This window comes from Carcharodon carcharias, chromosome 8 (genome assembly GCF_017639515.1).
Source record: "Carcharodon carcharias isolate sCarCar2 chromosome 8, sCarCar2.pri, whole genome shotgun sequence".
NCBI lineage: Eukaryota > Metazoa > Chordata > Chondrichthyes > Lamniformes > Lamnidae > Carcharodon > Carcharodon carcharias.
In genome coordinates this window covers 175505660-175523544 of record NC_054474.1, presented here as the reverse complement: position 1 = coordinate 175523544, position 17885 = coordinate 175505660, and the positions used below count along the sequence as shown (strand labels likewise).

At 38.2% G+C, this 17885-nt stretch overlaps 1 protein-coding gene across 2 annotated transcripts in view; it reads right to left on the bottom strand.

The window, feature by feature from the left end:
* mrrf (mitochondrial ribosome recycling factor) overlaps positions 1-14127 on the bottom strand; it is a 28765-nt gene extending 14638 nt beyond the window's left edge. Inside the window, exons 1-5 of one of the 2 annotated variants that reach the window (XM_041192829.1) lie at positions 14108-14127; positions 13771-13982; positions 12804-12959; positions 8926-9044; positions 2818-2909 (exon numbers count right to left, since the gene is read on the bottom strand). In XM_041192829.1, coding sequence (XP_041048763.1) covers positions 2818-2909; positions 8926-9044; positions 12804-12959; positions 13771-13954 — 551 coding nt within the window. In that variant the 5' untranslated portion in view covers positions 13955-13982; positions 14108-14127. Of the gene's footprint in view, positions 1-2817; positions 2910-8925; positions 9045-12803; positions 12998-13770; positions 13983-14107 lie in introns of those variants that run through there. The other variant, XM_041192830.1, reaches the window with a different exon arrangement.
* Positions 14128-17885: the final 3758 nt, after the last annotated feature.

Here is a 17885-nt window from a genome sequence, read left to right as displayed (position 1 = left end):
AGTTCTGAGGAACAAAGGGACCTTGGCGTGTGTGTCCATAGATCTCTGAAGATGGAGGGGCATGTTAGTGGGGTGGTGAAAAAGGCATATAGGACACTTGCCTTTATCAATCGAGGCACAGATTACCAAAGAAGGAAGATCATGTTGGAGTTGCATAGAACCTTGGTGAGGCCACAGCTGGAGTACTGTGTGCAGTTCTGGTCGCCACATTATAGGAAGGATGTGATTGCACTGAAGGGGGTGCAGAGGAGATTCACCAGGATGTTGACTGGGATGAAACGTTTAAGTTATGAAGAGAGGTTGGATGGACTTGGATTGTTTTCGTTGCAGCAGAGAAGACTGAGGGGTGACCTGATCGAGGTGTACAAGATTATGAGGGGCATGGACAGGGTGGATAGGGAGCAGCTGTTCCTCTTAGTTGAAGAGTCAGTCACAAGGGGACATAAGTTCAAGGTGAGGGGCAGGAGATTTAGGGGGGATGTGAGGAAAAACTTTTTTACCCAGAGGGTGGTGACGGTCTAGAATGCGCTGCCTGGGAGGGTGGTGGAAGAGGGTTGCCTCACATCCTTTAAAAAGTACCTGGATGAGCACTTGGCACGTCATAACATTCAAGGCTATGGGCCAAGTGCTGGTAAATGGGATTAGGTAGGTAGGTCAGGTGTTTCTCAGGTGTCAGTGCAGACTCGATGGGCCGAAGGGCCTCTTTTGCACTGTGTGATTCTGTGAAGGGGGGAAAATCTGATTGTGAAAACTACAGGGGGATTTCCCTGAGACTCCTGCATGACATGACCGTCCCTGTCCTGAGTGGAGGTTCTGTGTGATCGCTCCCACCTTGTTCACCATTTACCTGACCATCATCATCCACCTTTTCCGAGATGAGCTACCACCTGATGTCGGCAATCAGTTTAGTCTGAAGGGGAAACTCTTCAACCTTGGTCACTTCTGTGCAAAAACAAAACTCACCACCATGGACGTCCACGACCTTCAGTTTGTGGATGGCTACAGCGTGATGGCTCACTCTGTACAGGACACGCAAAGGACGCTTAACCTCTTCAACACCTCATATAAGAGGTTTAGCCTGTCCTTAAACATCGCCAAGACGAAGGTGCTTCACCAACTTTCCCCAGGCCAGCTGAACATCCCCTGCACGAACCAAGTAGATGGGGTGGCTCTGGAGTATGTGCAGCACTTTCCTTATCTCAGCAGCCACCTCTCCCAAGGGACTACCATCGATGAGGAAGTCCAATACCGAGTGAACTGCGCCAGCACTGCCTTCTGCAAGCTGCACCAATGTGTCATTGACAATAAGGACCTTTGGAAGTCAACGAAGGTTCTGGTTTATAAGGCCGTTGTGTTGACCACCCTCCTCTAATGCAGCAAAACATGGACTCTCTACCGACGGCACATCAGGATCCTTGGGAGTTTCCATCAGCAGTGCTTGTGTCGAATCCTGGGGATCAAATGGGAGAACCGCCAAGCTAACTTGAGCATCCTCCACGAGGCTGCGTCTACAAGCATTGAAGCCTTGCTCCTGCAGAACCAACTCCGTTGGATAGGCCATTACGTCCGGATGTCCGAAACCCGCCTCCCTTGGCAGGTTCTCTTCTCACAGCTCTCCATTGGCCAACGCTCAAAGTGCAGCCAAAGGGAAGGGTGTAAGGACACGCTCAAGGTCGCCCTAAAGCATGGAGGCATTAACACCACTGACCAGGAGGAGAATGATGCCGATCGCTCGACGTGGCACCACCTGGTCCATCAAGGCACAAGCCACTTTGAGGCTCAGTGACTCCACCATGAGGCAGAACAGCGGTGACTAAGGAAGAAGAAGGAAGCCAACCCGGGGCTGCGGTTTCCACTCCTCCACTCAACAATGTGCTCCCATTGTGGAAGAACATGTGGATCCAGAATTGGGCTCCTCAGCCATCTGAAGTCTCACTAAGCCTGACAGACATCATCCTCGATTCCGAGGGACCGCCAATGAAGCATTAACTCAACAATTACGGCCGCTATTGTGTATCAGCTGCTGCTAGAGTCATTAAAGAACTAATTGTACACACTATAACTTTCGTCTTTAGAAACTGTCTAAATGACAGAACCACCAGTAACCAGCAGGTTTTTGCTTGCTGTTGTGTACACAAAGGAATGGTTTTGGGCCAATTTAACACTCAATTAGATAATACTACTACTGAAGTGGATCCGACAGCTTAAGATCAAGTTGTGTGAGAGTTCATGATTAAAAGAAGGCATGCGGTATTCTAAATGAATACTAAGTCATGCCTTAATAATTGGATTATTCTAAGTGATTACTGCACAGTTTTCAAATATTCCAATTGTCCTGAACTTAAGACAGACTTAGAAGAGATCAGCAAACTTGACAAAGAATTAGGAATGAAAACTATAGATTTACCAAAGCAATTACACTACTTAGAACTAGGGATTTTAAAAAATCATCTTATCCTAACAGTGTTTAAACTGGAGTTCTTGGCACACTTTTGAATCAGCAGTAAATTTACTTTCAAGTACTTAAGTTGGCTTTGTAATTTTCAAATATTCACATTTTACATTACGTATTATTTCTCTGCATTTTACAAAGTATATTAAACTAGAGCAAGAAATAGGTAAAATATTTAACTCACATTATTTTCTGAATAAAGAAAACAGAACATTGGATTTTATGCAGAAATAATCTTCAAGAAAATTCACATTGCGATTTAGAAATTTAATTTTCAGCTGTAAGTATTTCTGCCAGCAACTGCCCTGTAATGACAGTCAGCAGACAAAGATGGAAACCTTAGGCATAACCTTCAAATTACTTACTTAGGAATTGGCACCCTGATCAGAGTCCCATCCACTTCTGGGTTCAGGTTCATTCCACTTTCTCTTATGGCCTTGGTGGCAGCCATTGTCGCCTGTGAACCAGATCAAAAGGTAAAGGGCATTAGCAGAATAATTACTTACAGATGACTGTTCCGTCTCCGTCCGGCTAATCTATTTGCCCAGAACATGGAAACGTTTACCTCTTTCACCAAGAATATCAGGAAGTTAGATTCAGTCCAAGCAGCTTTGATCCCACTGCGAATTGCGAGTTAAGTCCCCCTGCACACACAGGGATAAAATTGTGGTATTGCAGAGGAGGAGAAAGGAAGCGAAAAAAATTTTAAAAGAAAAAAGTTCTGCTTCTTTGAACATATTTTCAATGGTTTGAGGCCATCTATTTTAGAAACCACAAATTAATGCTCTAGGGAATAGTTGCAAAACCAAGAATTTTTTTAAAAATCTAAGTTTAAATTGGGTACCTAATCGAGTTTTAGATAGTATTTATTATAACAAATAAATGCATTTTCTAAATTATCAAACAGACTTAAGTTGAAGAGCAGAACCTAAACACACACAAAAAAAGTAGCTTGCATAATCGTTAAAGGATACCGATCTGATATCAATAAAAACACAGGTAGGTAGTTTTAAGGAGCAATTTTTGGGCTGATCAGAAAGCAATGAACAGAAAGGACTTTATAATCAAAACCAGGTTTCCTCCTAATTGTGCTAAACACTTATTTTATTATGTACTGGACACAGAATTGCTCATTAATCAACTACGAATTATTTCTTGATAAAGTAGCAATAATGATATACATCAACATTAAGCAGTGAAACTGTGTCCACAGTGGCACTCCTTGCCAATCCAAATATGAACTCAAAACTTCAATAGAAAAATCCCTAAATCTAAGTGTATGAATTGCAAAGGTAATGATTAATTAAGATTGAGTTCCAGCTAATCATCTCATCTTGGGTTCAGCTTTGGTCTCATTGTCTCTTCTACTTTATAATTTGTCTGCCTGCACCAAACACCATCCACATGACATGGATTTAGCAACTGGTCTGCTCCAAAGTCTGCACCAGTGCTTTTCCAAATCCATGTGCAAAAGTAGCCTTTTCTGATTTTTCCTTCCTCTCTCCCTAGGAACAAAGGGCTAATGGGGCCTTGGTCTTTAGCTCAAGGTAGCTGGAATTCAAAAGTGAGGAAGCAAAGCTTCGGTTGTACAAAAACTTGGTCAGAGCCCATGTGGGGAACTGCATTCAGTTTTGGACAACTAACCTCACGAGAGAATATACTAGCCTTGGAGAAAATACAGTGCAGAGTCACTAGCATAATACCAGGGCTTCAGGAGTTAAATTATGAGGGCAGGTTACATTAACTTGGCTGTACTTTCTTGAGTTTAGACAGTTGTGCTATGATCTAATCGAGATTTTTAAAATGATAGTGATTCAACGGGAGAAGCTATTTTCTCTGGTGGAGAAATCAAAAAAAGAGCATAACCTTAAAAAGAGGGGTAGGTGATTTAGGAGTGAAATCAGGAAGCATTTTTCATCTGGAGCTCTCTCCCCCCAAAAGGTCATGGATGCTGAGTCAATTTAAGTTTTCAAGACTGAGATTGATAGATTTTTATTGGATAAGGGTATCAAATGAAATGCAGCAAAAGCTAATCCCCAGTCTGGGTAATTTCAGTCATGACAGCAGCTGGGGAACAACAATTAGCCTTCACGTCGTTGAGTAAGGGAGGAAAGCGTTAGTCAGGTTTCTCACTCCTGATCACCATCCAGTGCAAAATGTAAGTATCGATGAGATTAGACTGGGTTGTGAGGCTTTTTATTGTCAGTTTGTCTAGGCTTACGCATTTTTAAAAAATGGTCACTTGGCTGAGGTAGCAGAATGCTGCTATCCCTATAAAACAATACCCCAGTAAAAGTCAACCTTGAGGAAAAAAGTAGAGAAATAGGGAAAAAAAAGGGAGAAATAAAGAATGTTAATGATGCTGGCACTTAGTACAAATAAAAGCAATTAATATCCTCTGAGGGATATTTTTAACATTCCTACAGAGGTGGTTTATAAGCCAGATGTCAAAAACTAAGCTAAAGCTACTTGTAAATCTCAGTATAGATCTCGCACTTTGCTTGTACTGTACTAATGGTTCCCATGGCAAATGTAGATAGGACATGTACACGCTGCTTAAGCCGCAACCTTTTCTTAAGTGATGTTTGTCAAACAAATTGTGGTATTCTTTTGAAAGATAGTATTAACCACCAAATGGAAAAGTGTCAACATGGCAGTAAGTATTTTTTAAATTAGCAAAGCGATAGAAATAACAAGTTAGTAGATATAACAATAACAACCAGTTTAGATAGTGCTTCTAACTTTAAAAAAAACTCCTTCAAAAAGATATGGATGCCACATGAAAGGGTATATTAGGAGGGGGTTGTAAGGAGGAAATGCAGGTGGAGAAGCAGATGGGCTGAGGCAAGGAATTCTCGCGAATGAGGCTTGGGTGGTTGAAGGCATGGCTACCAATCATGGAGCAAAGGGTAACATCACCATCACTGTCTGTGCTAACTCCAGTCAGATACTGTGAGTTCACCATACTCTACTGAGGATAGCTAACTAAACTGCTTACATTGCTATCTTTGCATCTGCTTATTTTTCCACTCCACAAGAGGGATTAAATGGTTTATTCACCAATATATCTGAAACACCAACTGAAGTAACAGAACATTTTATCTGTTTGGTTGTTGATGCTGTTCGGAAGGCCTCATGTCTATTTCATATTCTCCAGTTACTAGCTGTCAATGCAGAGGAGGCCTTTCCATTTAAAATTGTTTTTTTTATCCATTTGTGTGTTATCCAATGGGCAATAAGAGAAATAAACAGTCAGCTCTGAGATCCTAGCCTATCATCTGAAGTGTTCAATTAGTTTTCAAAACATATTAGATACATTTAGGAAAAATTAAATGTGTTTTATTATAATAGTGAAAATTCGAATTTTCACTATTTGTACACAAACTGTTTTTCTAGGTCTAGGCAGAATAAAAATGACGGGAAATTGTGTTAATTGCCTTCTAAATATTGTAGTGACTACAAATAGCCTAACACAATTACAGTCACTCAATGTTCTTAACAGTGAATAAAACACCCAGATTGTTCAGAGACAAAATAATTCAGTATTATGTCGTCCTTGCATAAATGTCTGTACAGTAGATTTAGATCTGGGTTGTTTTGACAGACCAGCTCCCTTTTATTCAAACACAAAGAGAAATCAGAATGTGATAAGTAAGCTCAGTTTGCCTTTCTGGTGATGAAAGCAGAAACACCAATGTCTTTAAATGACAAACAGTCACAAGCAGACAGGAGAGTGGCGATAACATAAAGATAAATCACTTTACTTTTTTTATACCTGGCATTAACAGTATAACAGTCAAATTTTCTAAAGTTGTGAAACTTAAATCTATGGAGTTATACCAATATGGAAATATGATCTTTGTTAACTGGACTGTTTCTACTCAGAAAATTCATGGTACTCTAAGTTTTGCTAAAGTGTCATTAACTAGAAGGAATTGTGCATTTCTATTCAGTCATTAAGGATAGTGTAAAAACCAATGGGAATTGAGGGAACAGAAAACAAAATCAATCAACCTTGTTTGCTGCCCTAATATCCCTTGGTGGGAAATACATCTGCGTCAAGAGAGGACAGAATTAGGTGAGGCTGCAATGCCTTCCGTGAATAAACAGCCTACCATACTCATTTAGAATCATATATTAAGAACGGTTTAGGAACATAGGAAGAGGAATAGGCCATTTAACCCCTCAGTTTTAAAATTAACAATTTACCTCACATCAACTGCCTTATGCAGAACAGAGATCCAAACTTCTACCACAGTCTGTGTGTACCAATATTTCCTAACTGAAACGCCTGGCTGTAATTTTTTAGCTATGTCCTCTGGTCTTAGATTCACCACTTGTTGAACTAGTTACTGGAGGGTTCCAGTGCCACAGAACTATACCCCACATGTGGCAGCACCTTCAGGAGAGAAATAGAGTCACTGCCAGAAAACTGTAGCGTGCCAGAGTGTTGGAACAAATTATAGTTCACAAAGATAAAGGAAAATAGCAGAACCCTTACTGTTATGACAGTTGTATTAACAATACTTTTGTCTCTGTAACCACATTCATAACAGTAAAAGGCATTATCAAAGTAAGCAGGGCAATTTTGCACAATTGTAGTGAAACCTCTGTTTACCGAGCAAACATGTTTCTGAATAAGACAATACAAGGTGGAAGTGTGGCTCATTTCCTTCTCATGAAAGATGTTTTGGAATAGAGTACTTAAAAGTTAAAATAGGTTTTGAACAATCCATCATCTTGTCATACAGTAAACAACAGGCTTTATTGTAATTGAGCATGAGTTTTAACTGAATAGCTCACTCTTTTCATGGTGGTAGCCTTTGAAACATAGTATAATCAAATATCCAGCAGAATGTGTTACTTAAAACTGGTCAAAAATAATGCAAATTATAACAAGACTATGCAGTCTAACTCACCAGAGCTGGTGCTAGCTCTTCAACTAGTGTTATATAGTGTCAGCTTTTCCCATTATCCTTTCACTGCTTACTTCATTCCCTTCTTAAATTATATAGTTTCTGCCATAATAGCTAATTGCAATCAAGCATTCCATAATTTAATAATCTTCTATGTAAAAAAAATCTAACTTCTCTTATTCTTCTCATTCCTATTTTGAGTTTAAGTACCCTTGTTAACGATTTGATGACCAGTGAATACCAGTTTTCATTGCGCTTTCCAAATATTTCCTAATTTTGAAAATTTAAATAAAATGTACTTAACAGGTTCACAGTGCTTTTACAGATTGGAAAATATTACATATCATATCACCTAGCAGTGAAAAAGCACAGTAGTGCGCTCATCTGCCAAGCTGCTGAGCTACAACAAGAGGATGTCCATGATTCACCACACAGAAAGTTCCCAATTTTCAGGAGGCTGTGAGGAATAAGTGCACTTCCCACCAAGAATGAGGAACAGCACAACTCCTAGTGACCTGTTAGATAGCAGAATGCCTCACCCCCCACCACTTCAGTCAGTAGTGTGAACTGTAAAGAAAGAATGAGGTAAGTGCTTTGGATCTCTATTTAGTTTTACGACAATTGCACACTGATTGCATGTGGGATGTATTTTAAGTTGGTGGTCTGATTCTGAATATAAGTTTAGAACGCTGTTAAAAATCAAGGTTCTGGATGACTTTTATGCTTAGTACTTTCAGTAAAGTCCCGCCATTCATGATTTCCTCTTTCGCGAATTCACTTATCCGTGCAAAAGTCTTTGTACACCAGATAGCCCATTGCAGGCCCAAATGTTTGCTTATCCGCAGTTTTAAAGATGAAAAATAGAAGCCAACCATAGAAAATGCAGGTTAAAAAAGCAAAACTGCCTAAATGAAGTTAAAAAAAACGGAAACAGTCCATGACGTATTTCCTGCAGTAGAAAATGCACACGTTTGTCTGCCATTGTTGCACATGGGTGTTCGTTGTTGCTGTAATTTAATTCCTGATCACAGTCCACCTCCACTCTCAAATAAAGGACTATGAGACAAATTTTACATTGTTCTCGTTTTATTGTTTTACTAAACAATTGCTCCAGTAAATTTCTCTTTAAATTTATTAAGAGCATAGCTTTTATTGCCTTTGATCCTATATACATGCCAAATCTTAGGATGGCTGGAACCTATCTAATTGACTCTCATTGTAAAGTATGTTCGTCGTTTGCAAGTTTTTGTGGGAACGTAACCCCTATACTTTAGAGCTGTACTTAAATAGAGTTCATTAGTTTATATTTTTTTTAAAGGTATATTTTATTCTTCTAGATTACATAGGCTATAACAAAAGAGCTACTACATTTTATCATGGAAATGCAATTTCTTAATTGAATAATTAGCGTTGTAAACACAATTATATTGTTTTTCCTTGACGAATATTTAGCTATATAGCAAATAAAAGTTAAATAGGCACATATCACTAACTACAACCGCAAATATTTCACGCTTACAGAATATAAACATGTGCACATTCTACACATTAACTCACCTCAGGGAAACTTGTCATATTTACCAAGATGAGTTGAGGTGACTTCAGGGAGATTTGTCCCAGATGATTCAATGGAAATTTTCCATTATCAGTAGTAACTGTTATATGATCCAAAGCACCTAAAGAAAATACCATGTTTCCAACACATAGTGACAGTATTTAACAAACAAGATCAAGTAAATGTAAAATGGAGCACTTTTGGATAACATTTCTATAGTAATAGATGTACTTGTTTAAATTGAATGTTCATAGATCACAAATGGCTCTTCCCTGTATTCAATTCAGAATTATTCCCACAATTCACTGAGAAATTCCCATACTTTTATCCTACTTATAGGTCATAGAACATAGGTCCTGAGAGACAATCTCCTGTAAATTATAGAAATTCAGCTCAATTTTATCTCTTAACAAATTGCCTCGCAGCAACACACAGTTAAAATTATATGTCAAATGCAATTGATGAATGGCATGCAACAGCTCACTGGTTGCCTGTGGCATATTTTAGGTTCTGAAACTACAAAGCAGCCATTTTGGAAATAGGCAGAAAACAATGGAGACCCAAAACCGCCGATTCTATACTGTTGCTGTTTTCTTCTTGTGATCAGAAATAAGTTTCTTTTAAAATAGAAGAAAGTTTCAAGCTGCTGAATAATTGTGTCTTCTGGGCTGCTGTCAACTTAAATCAATGATATAACTCTGATAATCCTAAAATTTCAAACCACAGCATCCATGCACAATAGAAATATGGAGCTGCTTCTGGTTATTATTATGAAAACAAGTCAGGTATATAATAATCATTGATGAATTAGTTTCTTCAAGTAATTATATCAGAGAATCCTATTGGATAATAGGACATCATCTTATAAATCCAAGTGAGGAAGAACTTCCTGCAGATGTTTGATCTTGTAATGTGAAGTCTTGATGGTTTTAATTTCCAGAAAGTCTTCCTTGATTATGTTAATAGCCTTCATGAGGCAAAAGGAGCTGAATATTTTCAGTAAATCTATCTGAATTAAAAGCTCCCTTCTACAGGTATGACTGAAATAAATTTTGGCTCAGTGGTATAAGTCAATAGGAGGTTTAGAAATTCAATTCTGATAAATGAAGCCTAACTAACATAATTATTTTGTCAATGTTACAATAAATACAGCTTTAATCATTTTTATTTACAGTAAACATGGACAGAAATATTAACATCACATGACTTCAGATGTAGGACCTCATATTTAATCCAAAAAGAACTCTGGTATCTGACAACTGTTCCATTACAAACAAGAGCTCAGCTTTACAGCCCAGCATCCATTCACATTCTGGCTCCATCATTTGTTTTCCAATTTTATAATCAACTCACATAAAGCTAAGATAACTGTATTATTGGGACTTGCTGACTATACCACAGAATTCAGGGCAAGGTAAATACTTGTTGAATGGTTTGTAATTTATCATGCCATATGGCAATTAAAAGTTTCAAGTATCAAAATTTCTTTCCTGTCTGTTAAACATAAGCAAGACAATACGTAATGATGCCTCAGCATGTTACATGATGTGTAATATTTTGCTCCTACTATTCCACATGCCACAAATTCTGATGCACTTAACTTGTTGGCAGAAACATTGAAAGAAAAGTTAATTTTACTACTGGCAGCTCATTCTCAAAAATGTTATAGTTCAATAGAATCAGCAATTTTTTATTTGGAAGTTTCATTTCAACACTTAATCAGCCAAGGTGAAAAAACAATTCCTTAAATGATAGAACTAGATACTTGATAGCTTGCTAGATATTTGGAACACAATTGTTATTTTTTTCTGCCTTGGGATGCTGTTACCTGTCAGCCTATATGGAAAACCATCTGCAAACACTTCTGCTAGACAGTTTTGACATGTGCCTCCTACAAAAACCATTTTCAGGAAGCTATTAGCAAAAATGGATTCTTCCTGGTCAGGACCATGGTAGGAAAGGGCTCTGGAAGGTCGTACAAAGTGACCAAAGTATAATGTAGCATACCCAAAGCATGGTTATGCGCAAAGCATGTGAATTTTATAAAGTGTGGAATATCAAAACTTGGGAAGCTTGAATGTGGGACAGCTGATGCCATTTGCTTTCTTAAACTGGTATTTGGATTTCTTTTTAAATTGGTATATAATTAAAAATAATTGAGCATTAAATGTCCTATGTAACTTTCAAATGAAAAATTCCACAGTACTTTCCTGAAATACTTTAAATTCAGGTTACTGAAATGAGCAATTAGGAACTAGTTTATCATTTTCATAAGACTTAGCAGGGAGAAGAGGGCATGCTCCATTTTTATTTAACATCACACTTTTGGGAACAAAAGTAAAATCATACTCTTTACGGTGTTGTGAAAAGATAATAATTATGGATAGCTTCCCGTTCAGTTGCAATATTCTCCAAAAGTGAAAATGGAACACTGAATTTCTGGAACACTGTGAATTTCTGGTCTTCAGACAATAATTTCTGGAAGCTATTAGGGTTTCACACCACAGATCTTTCAAATATAAATTTTGGCTAATCTCCCATCTTGACGTTTTAGCTTCTAGAACTCAGACAAATAATGTAATGAAATTTAGCCTGGGGCATATTTCAGCAAACCCAGGAACACTTAATTCAGGCACTTGACTATAAAAATAGTGTCGCACCAGCAAAAGGACAGTCTCACAAATGCACAGCAGTGGAAATGAAGGTCAATTCTGCCAAACAAAATGAGTGATTACTTGAGCAGCAATTTAGGTATTGGATACATTGTGGGGAGCCAAATCAGCTTGTTGGGTAATGAATAAAAAAACGTAAAATGGAGGTCACCTTACTGTCTTGTATTATGACTGCGATTTTAATGAGAAAAGACATTCTGATCACATTGTAGTGGGCTGGTAGCCACTTTGACCACAAGCAGCTTAATATTCCACTGTAATGCTATGTGGACTATTGACGGCTGTTATGTGTGGCATTTTTAAAAAAAGTGCTGGTTAACGTTATGTAGGAACTGGTGAGTGGCAAAAGCAAAATTCTGGGTGACCTGTGATAGTACATGCATGGTGACACTGGAAGGATCATGCTACATGAAAAAGTAGTTCCAGCCAACAAAGCAGCATGAATAAGCCCACACACACAGTACAATTCAGTGCGTTTTATCACGCACACAGTACAATTCAGTACGTTTTATCACGCACACAGTACAATTCAGTGCGTTTTATCACGCACACAGTACAATTCAGTGCGTTTTATCATGCACACAGTATAATTCAGTGTACAGAATTACCTGGAAAAACTCAGCAGGTCTGGCAGCATCGGCGGAGAAGAAAAGAGTTGACGTTTCGAGTCCTCATGACCCTTCGACAGAACTTGAGTTCGAGTCCAAGAAAGAGTTGAAATATAAGCTGGTTTAAGGTGTGTGTGTGTGTGTGTGTGTGTTGGGGGGGGGGGGGGGAGGGGGGGGGGGAAGAGAGAGAGAGAGAGAGAGAGAGAGGAAAGAGAAAAATTTTCCTGTTGAGGCGTCGGATGCTCTCTCTCTCTTCCCCCCCCCGCAACACACCTTAAACCAGCTTGTATTTCAACTCTTTCTTGGACTCGAACTCAAATTCTGTCGAAGGGTCATGAGGACTCGAAACGTCAACTCTTTTCTTCTCCGCCGATGCTGCCAGACCTGCTGAGTTTTTCCAGGTAATTCTGTTTTTGTTTTGGATTTCCAGCATCCGCAGTTTTTTTGTTTTTAATTCAGTGTGTTTTATCACACACACAGTATAATTCAGTGTGTTTTATTTTTAAAGCCTCTAGGTTTTCAAAGTTTTATGTTTTTAGAGTAGGATCAATAATTACTATGAAAGTTTACCAAAATACACCATACATCCATCAAGCTTACCTGGTGAGGTTCTTATATTTAGATTCTTCCCATAATCATTTTTGAGATTCTCAATGATTTCCAGCATTCCTTGTTTTAATTCATTGAGGTTAATAACGTCCTCCACTAAAGCAGCATTGATGTTCACTCGAGGTCCTGGCTGTCCTTTAGATTTCACTACAAGTTACAATCAGCAACAGTTCAGGTACATTATTCTGCAGGTATAAAGAAACTATAAGCTAATGTAAGTTCAGCACACAGTAACTTGCCATTGGGAGCTCATCTGTAAATAGCTGAAATCATTTGAGTTTACATAGGTTTACCTGCCCCAGCTGTTATATTTAGGCAGGGTCATTTTGTGTTTGGACACAAAAGAGACTGGGATAATTCAGTAATTAGGCCACTGCTTGTTACTCCTCGATTCTGTATACCAAATTAAGTAGGATGTTTTCTTGTTTGTTAACTGGTCTTTGTATATAGTGCTATAATGCTGCTCGTTTTCAAATATTTTACTAAAATCTTCATTAAACTCATCTGGGCAAATGCTCACATGTGATAACTGCCTTGGAATGACATTCTAGTGGTGGTATTTGCATTTTGCTGTCTGTGTAACTAACAGATATTTTTAGCAATCACTTGGAAAGGCCTTGTAAACATTTCCATTTCATAAACTAGCAAAAATCTGTGGAGAAAGAAATATTTTGCTTTATACTGAATTTAGAAATGAATACTGTACACACTTGCATCCCACAAAATAAGTTCCCAGACTATAGGATTTCAAGCCCAAAATAAGATTACATTTTGAACCAATACTTCAACCATTACTAGCTGGATTACAAAAACTAAACTGAACCAGATGACTTTCTATATTAGTATCACAAACATAATTACAAAGACAAATGATTTCAATAACTAAATGTACACCTTTTTCATTTCTGCATATTATATGTCATAAAAAAAGGGAGAAGTAAGAAGGGAGGGTGGTTACCTTTGGTCTTCTTAGTAGCAAGTGGTCGTCTCAGGGATATGTGTAGGGCCCCACACTGCTTGCAATTATCCAGGAACACAGCTGCAGGTCCTACCCGGCTCTCCAGTGTTGGTCGCATGAGAAGTGGTCGGAATTTGTACAGCGTAAGTCCTAGCTGGTACATCTGTCTCAGCACAATCGACATTGTGCAGGGAACTGCTTTTAATCGTTACCTGGAGTATAGCAGAAAGGCATTTTTGGGGTTGAGGAAAAGTTCAAAAAGACTCCGTGAGACCAATGCAAGACAGGGAAGCTTTCAGCAGATTGTTAACATCATTTAAAATTTCATTTAGCTCACTTGCTTTAGTTTTCCCAGGCCTCTGTCAGTAAGTCGCCTATCTATTTCCAATCTTGCAAGGCAGACTTTTCCTTCATCATCTTCCGACATTCAAAACTAAACTCGTTTTATTCCAGATAAAAGCAAAACACTACGGATGCTGGAAATCTGAAATAAAAACAGGAAGTGCTGGAAAAACTCAGCAGGGCTGGCAGCATCTGTGGAGAGAGATATTAAATATTAAGATAAAAGCAAAATATTTCTCTCTCCACAGACGCTGCCAGACCTGCCGAGTTTACCAGCATTTTCTGTTTTTATTTAATTTTATTCCTTTTTTTTCATTCAGGATTTTTTACACATGGCCTAAAATAACTGCTTCCAACTCAATGTAGATTTCAATGACATGCGGCCTCAGAAAAGTATTGCCAATCAACTATTACACTGAGTATTTAAGCTGTGATTGACACCAGCTGATATCTTGTGCATAACCAAAGCTTTAAAGCGTATTTATCAAAGGTCAGTGCATAGCTGTTATAGGGAGAGGGAAAATACTTAAGTGTGGGAAATATCCTGCAAATTTGAACAATTTGTATTAGTCTCCAATAATTACGGTAGGTCTTGGAGTTCTATTCAAATTTTTGGTTGAATTTAATGCTGATCAAGGTGACCGATGCCAGTGCTGGGAAACAGAAACCTTTTCCACTTTTAACACCCACTGAACCATTTTCCAGTTCAGGTATAACACAGGCCAGGTGCAGAATAAAGTTCATTCCACTCTATCCTTTCAATGCACCATAAACCAATTTTCACAACAGCAAGCCCTGCTACAGGGGTGTGAATGTTTCCAATTTTCGCACAAGCCATCCCAGTGGCCTCTGAATGAGATTGCTAATTAGTGCTCTATTTCGAGCAGCTTTGTGTTGTAGATTTATTCCCGTTAGGAACCGGGTTCAAGCTGCCCAAACTCATTTTATGTAGGACCTTTATAGCAGAAAGGGGAATCATTAATCTGCATGTCTGGACTGAATTTGAATGCAAGTCCCATAGATAAAAGAACAGGTTTAAACTCAACATGTCACCCAGTATCCTAAAATAGACTGAATATCAATAACACTCGAAGTCATAGTCATGAAAATTTCACCTCGTTATGAGAGGATAAATTACACTGGCTCAGTGCATACATTTCACTGTATTAATTGCCTACATCAGTCAGTGGTACTAAAATCTCAGCTGAGTGCTCCTGGTTTGTTACTTATCCGACTCTTAAGTATTCTGACTGATGTATCATTCTCTGTATCCTGTGAACAGAGTTCTAAACACAACAAACAATGCATCACAAACTATTAGTATTTCCCTCTTAACCCAGTCAAATTAATTCAATTGAGAATCTCAATCAATTATTTAAAGTTCTTATTCACTAATTGTGTTAATGCATCTGGTTTTGTTATACCTGAAAAAGTTGCTAATAAAATTAATAATAGGGATCCTTTATTTAATAGTTGCTCAACAGCTAGAAATGGTGTTACTGTCTAAAATTACAAGCAGCTAAGGCGAAATCTACTGACTAGTTACAGAATTGCATAGTAGTTCCCAGTATATTTGTGGCAAGCAAATCAGAATTTTAATACCTTTAGTTTAAACATCAAGGTGTACCAAAGACATAGAGGGCAGTAAAACAAAACAAAACAAAATGATAAAAATCCTTCCATAAAACTAAAGCCACTAGAAAAACAGAAGCAGTGATTTTGTAACAGTAATTTTATTTTGATGTTCTGACGCCTTTTTAAGCTCACATGTGGTTTGATGAGGGCATCTGAACCCCTCCCCCGTCCCCACAAATAAATTACCGTTTTGTAATGACTCCCAACGTATTTATCCATAGCATGGTATTTCCTGGTAACAGTGAAACAAGGCTGCAGTCATATTTGTAGTGCAAGTCTAAAGTTAAAACCCTAGCTCACTCCAGAAGAAAAAGGCTTGAGATTCCCTGTATCTAGTCACACGCAGCACTTCCAAATCTCAGGTGTGGCTTTTGACCTTTAAAGTGATGTCAGTAGTGGGATTCAAAGAGCCAGTGTGATGGTCTTACAAGCAAGAGAAGGAATTGAGAAGTGTAACTGGACTAACAGCAGCATGCCTGATGTTTTCAGCAGTAGAGGAAGCAGAATATTGCAAGGTGGGCAAGCAGAATACACAGAGGGTAAACAGTGATGAGAGAAACCTGGTTGGTGATCATGAATCAACATCGAGCTGATTTCAGCTTCACAGCATCAGCTAGTTCATTGGATTCTATTAGAAGAGTGAAGGACTGAACTGAATCTACAAGATATTTTTAAATAAAAACGTTTTTCAAATGATGAACTATTATCCTTCCATTGCATTATCTGATAGATAAGTATCATTTCCTTTGAAAAGAGATTGGGGAAGGCAAATGGATTGAAATGATAGAACATGGATTGCAAGCATTTTTAAGTTGCTGTTGCTAAGATGAAGTCTTTCCTTTATGGAATTAAGTTTAGGCTTGTACACACAATTTCAAAATAAATACTGGATGTAATTATCATCTTAGGTGTCATTCATTTGTTTCATAACATATAACAGAGTGTAGAATGAAATGCTCAGTGTGCATTTCTCTGTACAGTTATGCTATTTTGTTGATAATTATGCCACTCATCTGGACTGCCACTCATATTACAGTTTAGAAGAGAGGATGCATCTGTTGGTTTGGCTCTGCTTTGAATACAAAGTTTACAACCAAACCAGCGATTCATAATAAAAATATCAGGAAAAGAAAGTATGAGGACAAATATTGCTCATTCTTACCAAAGTAGGAGCTTGCCTACAAAGGCAAAATGCTGAAGATGCTGGGAAACTGAAATAAAAACAGAACCATAGGAAAATCTTACCAAACTATGCATAGTCAGCCTGAAATGGCAAAGATAGTTCATATAATTCCTAGAATGCTCCACATCCACACAAAAAAACAGGCAATCTCCTGTAACTAAAACAGAAAATGCTGGAAATGCTTAGCAGGTAAGGCAACACCTATGGAGAGAGAAACAGAGTTCTGATGAAGGTAATTGACATGAAACATCAACTCCGTTTCTCTCTCCACAGATGCTGCAAGGCTGGCTGAGTATTTCCAGCATTTTCTGTTTTAGTTATAGGAGATTGCCTGATTTTTGTGGGTGTGGAGCATTATAGGAATTGTATGAACCATCTTTGCCATTTCAGGTCTGACTATGCATAGTTTGGTAAGATTTTCGTATGGTTTTGAAGTTTTTTTTTGTATATTCATACTGCAGCAAGAAAACTGGGAGTAAATCACTCTGAGTTCACTTTAGGTCATGAGAGCTGATTCACTGACAATTCTAAAACCAGATCAAAATTCCCAGTAATTTATTGGTAACAAAACTTTCAGAATGCATTCACCAAGAGAGAAGAACCTGTGATTTTTTTTTGTAAGCAAGAAGCCTGACCAAATGCCCAGCCCCTTCAGTCAAAATTGTAAAGGAAAGAACATCCACCACTGTCCACTATCTGCAAGTTCATGTCTCAAAAGACCAGGTACTGAGGATTCTACTTCCTGCTCTTGACTTTGGCATCATATGAACCCTTGATGTGCTATTAACTCACAATATCCTCCAAGATGTCAAATGTTCAGCATGTACACTGCAGATACCATTCATTAACTACTAATATTAACTACACATAGTATAGGACAAAACATATAACTGGACTGAGAATCTAGTGAAAAAGTATTGCTTAAGTTCCACTGGATATATGCTTTGCCACATGA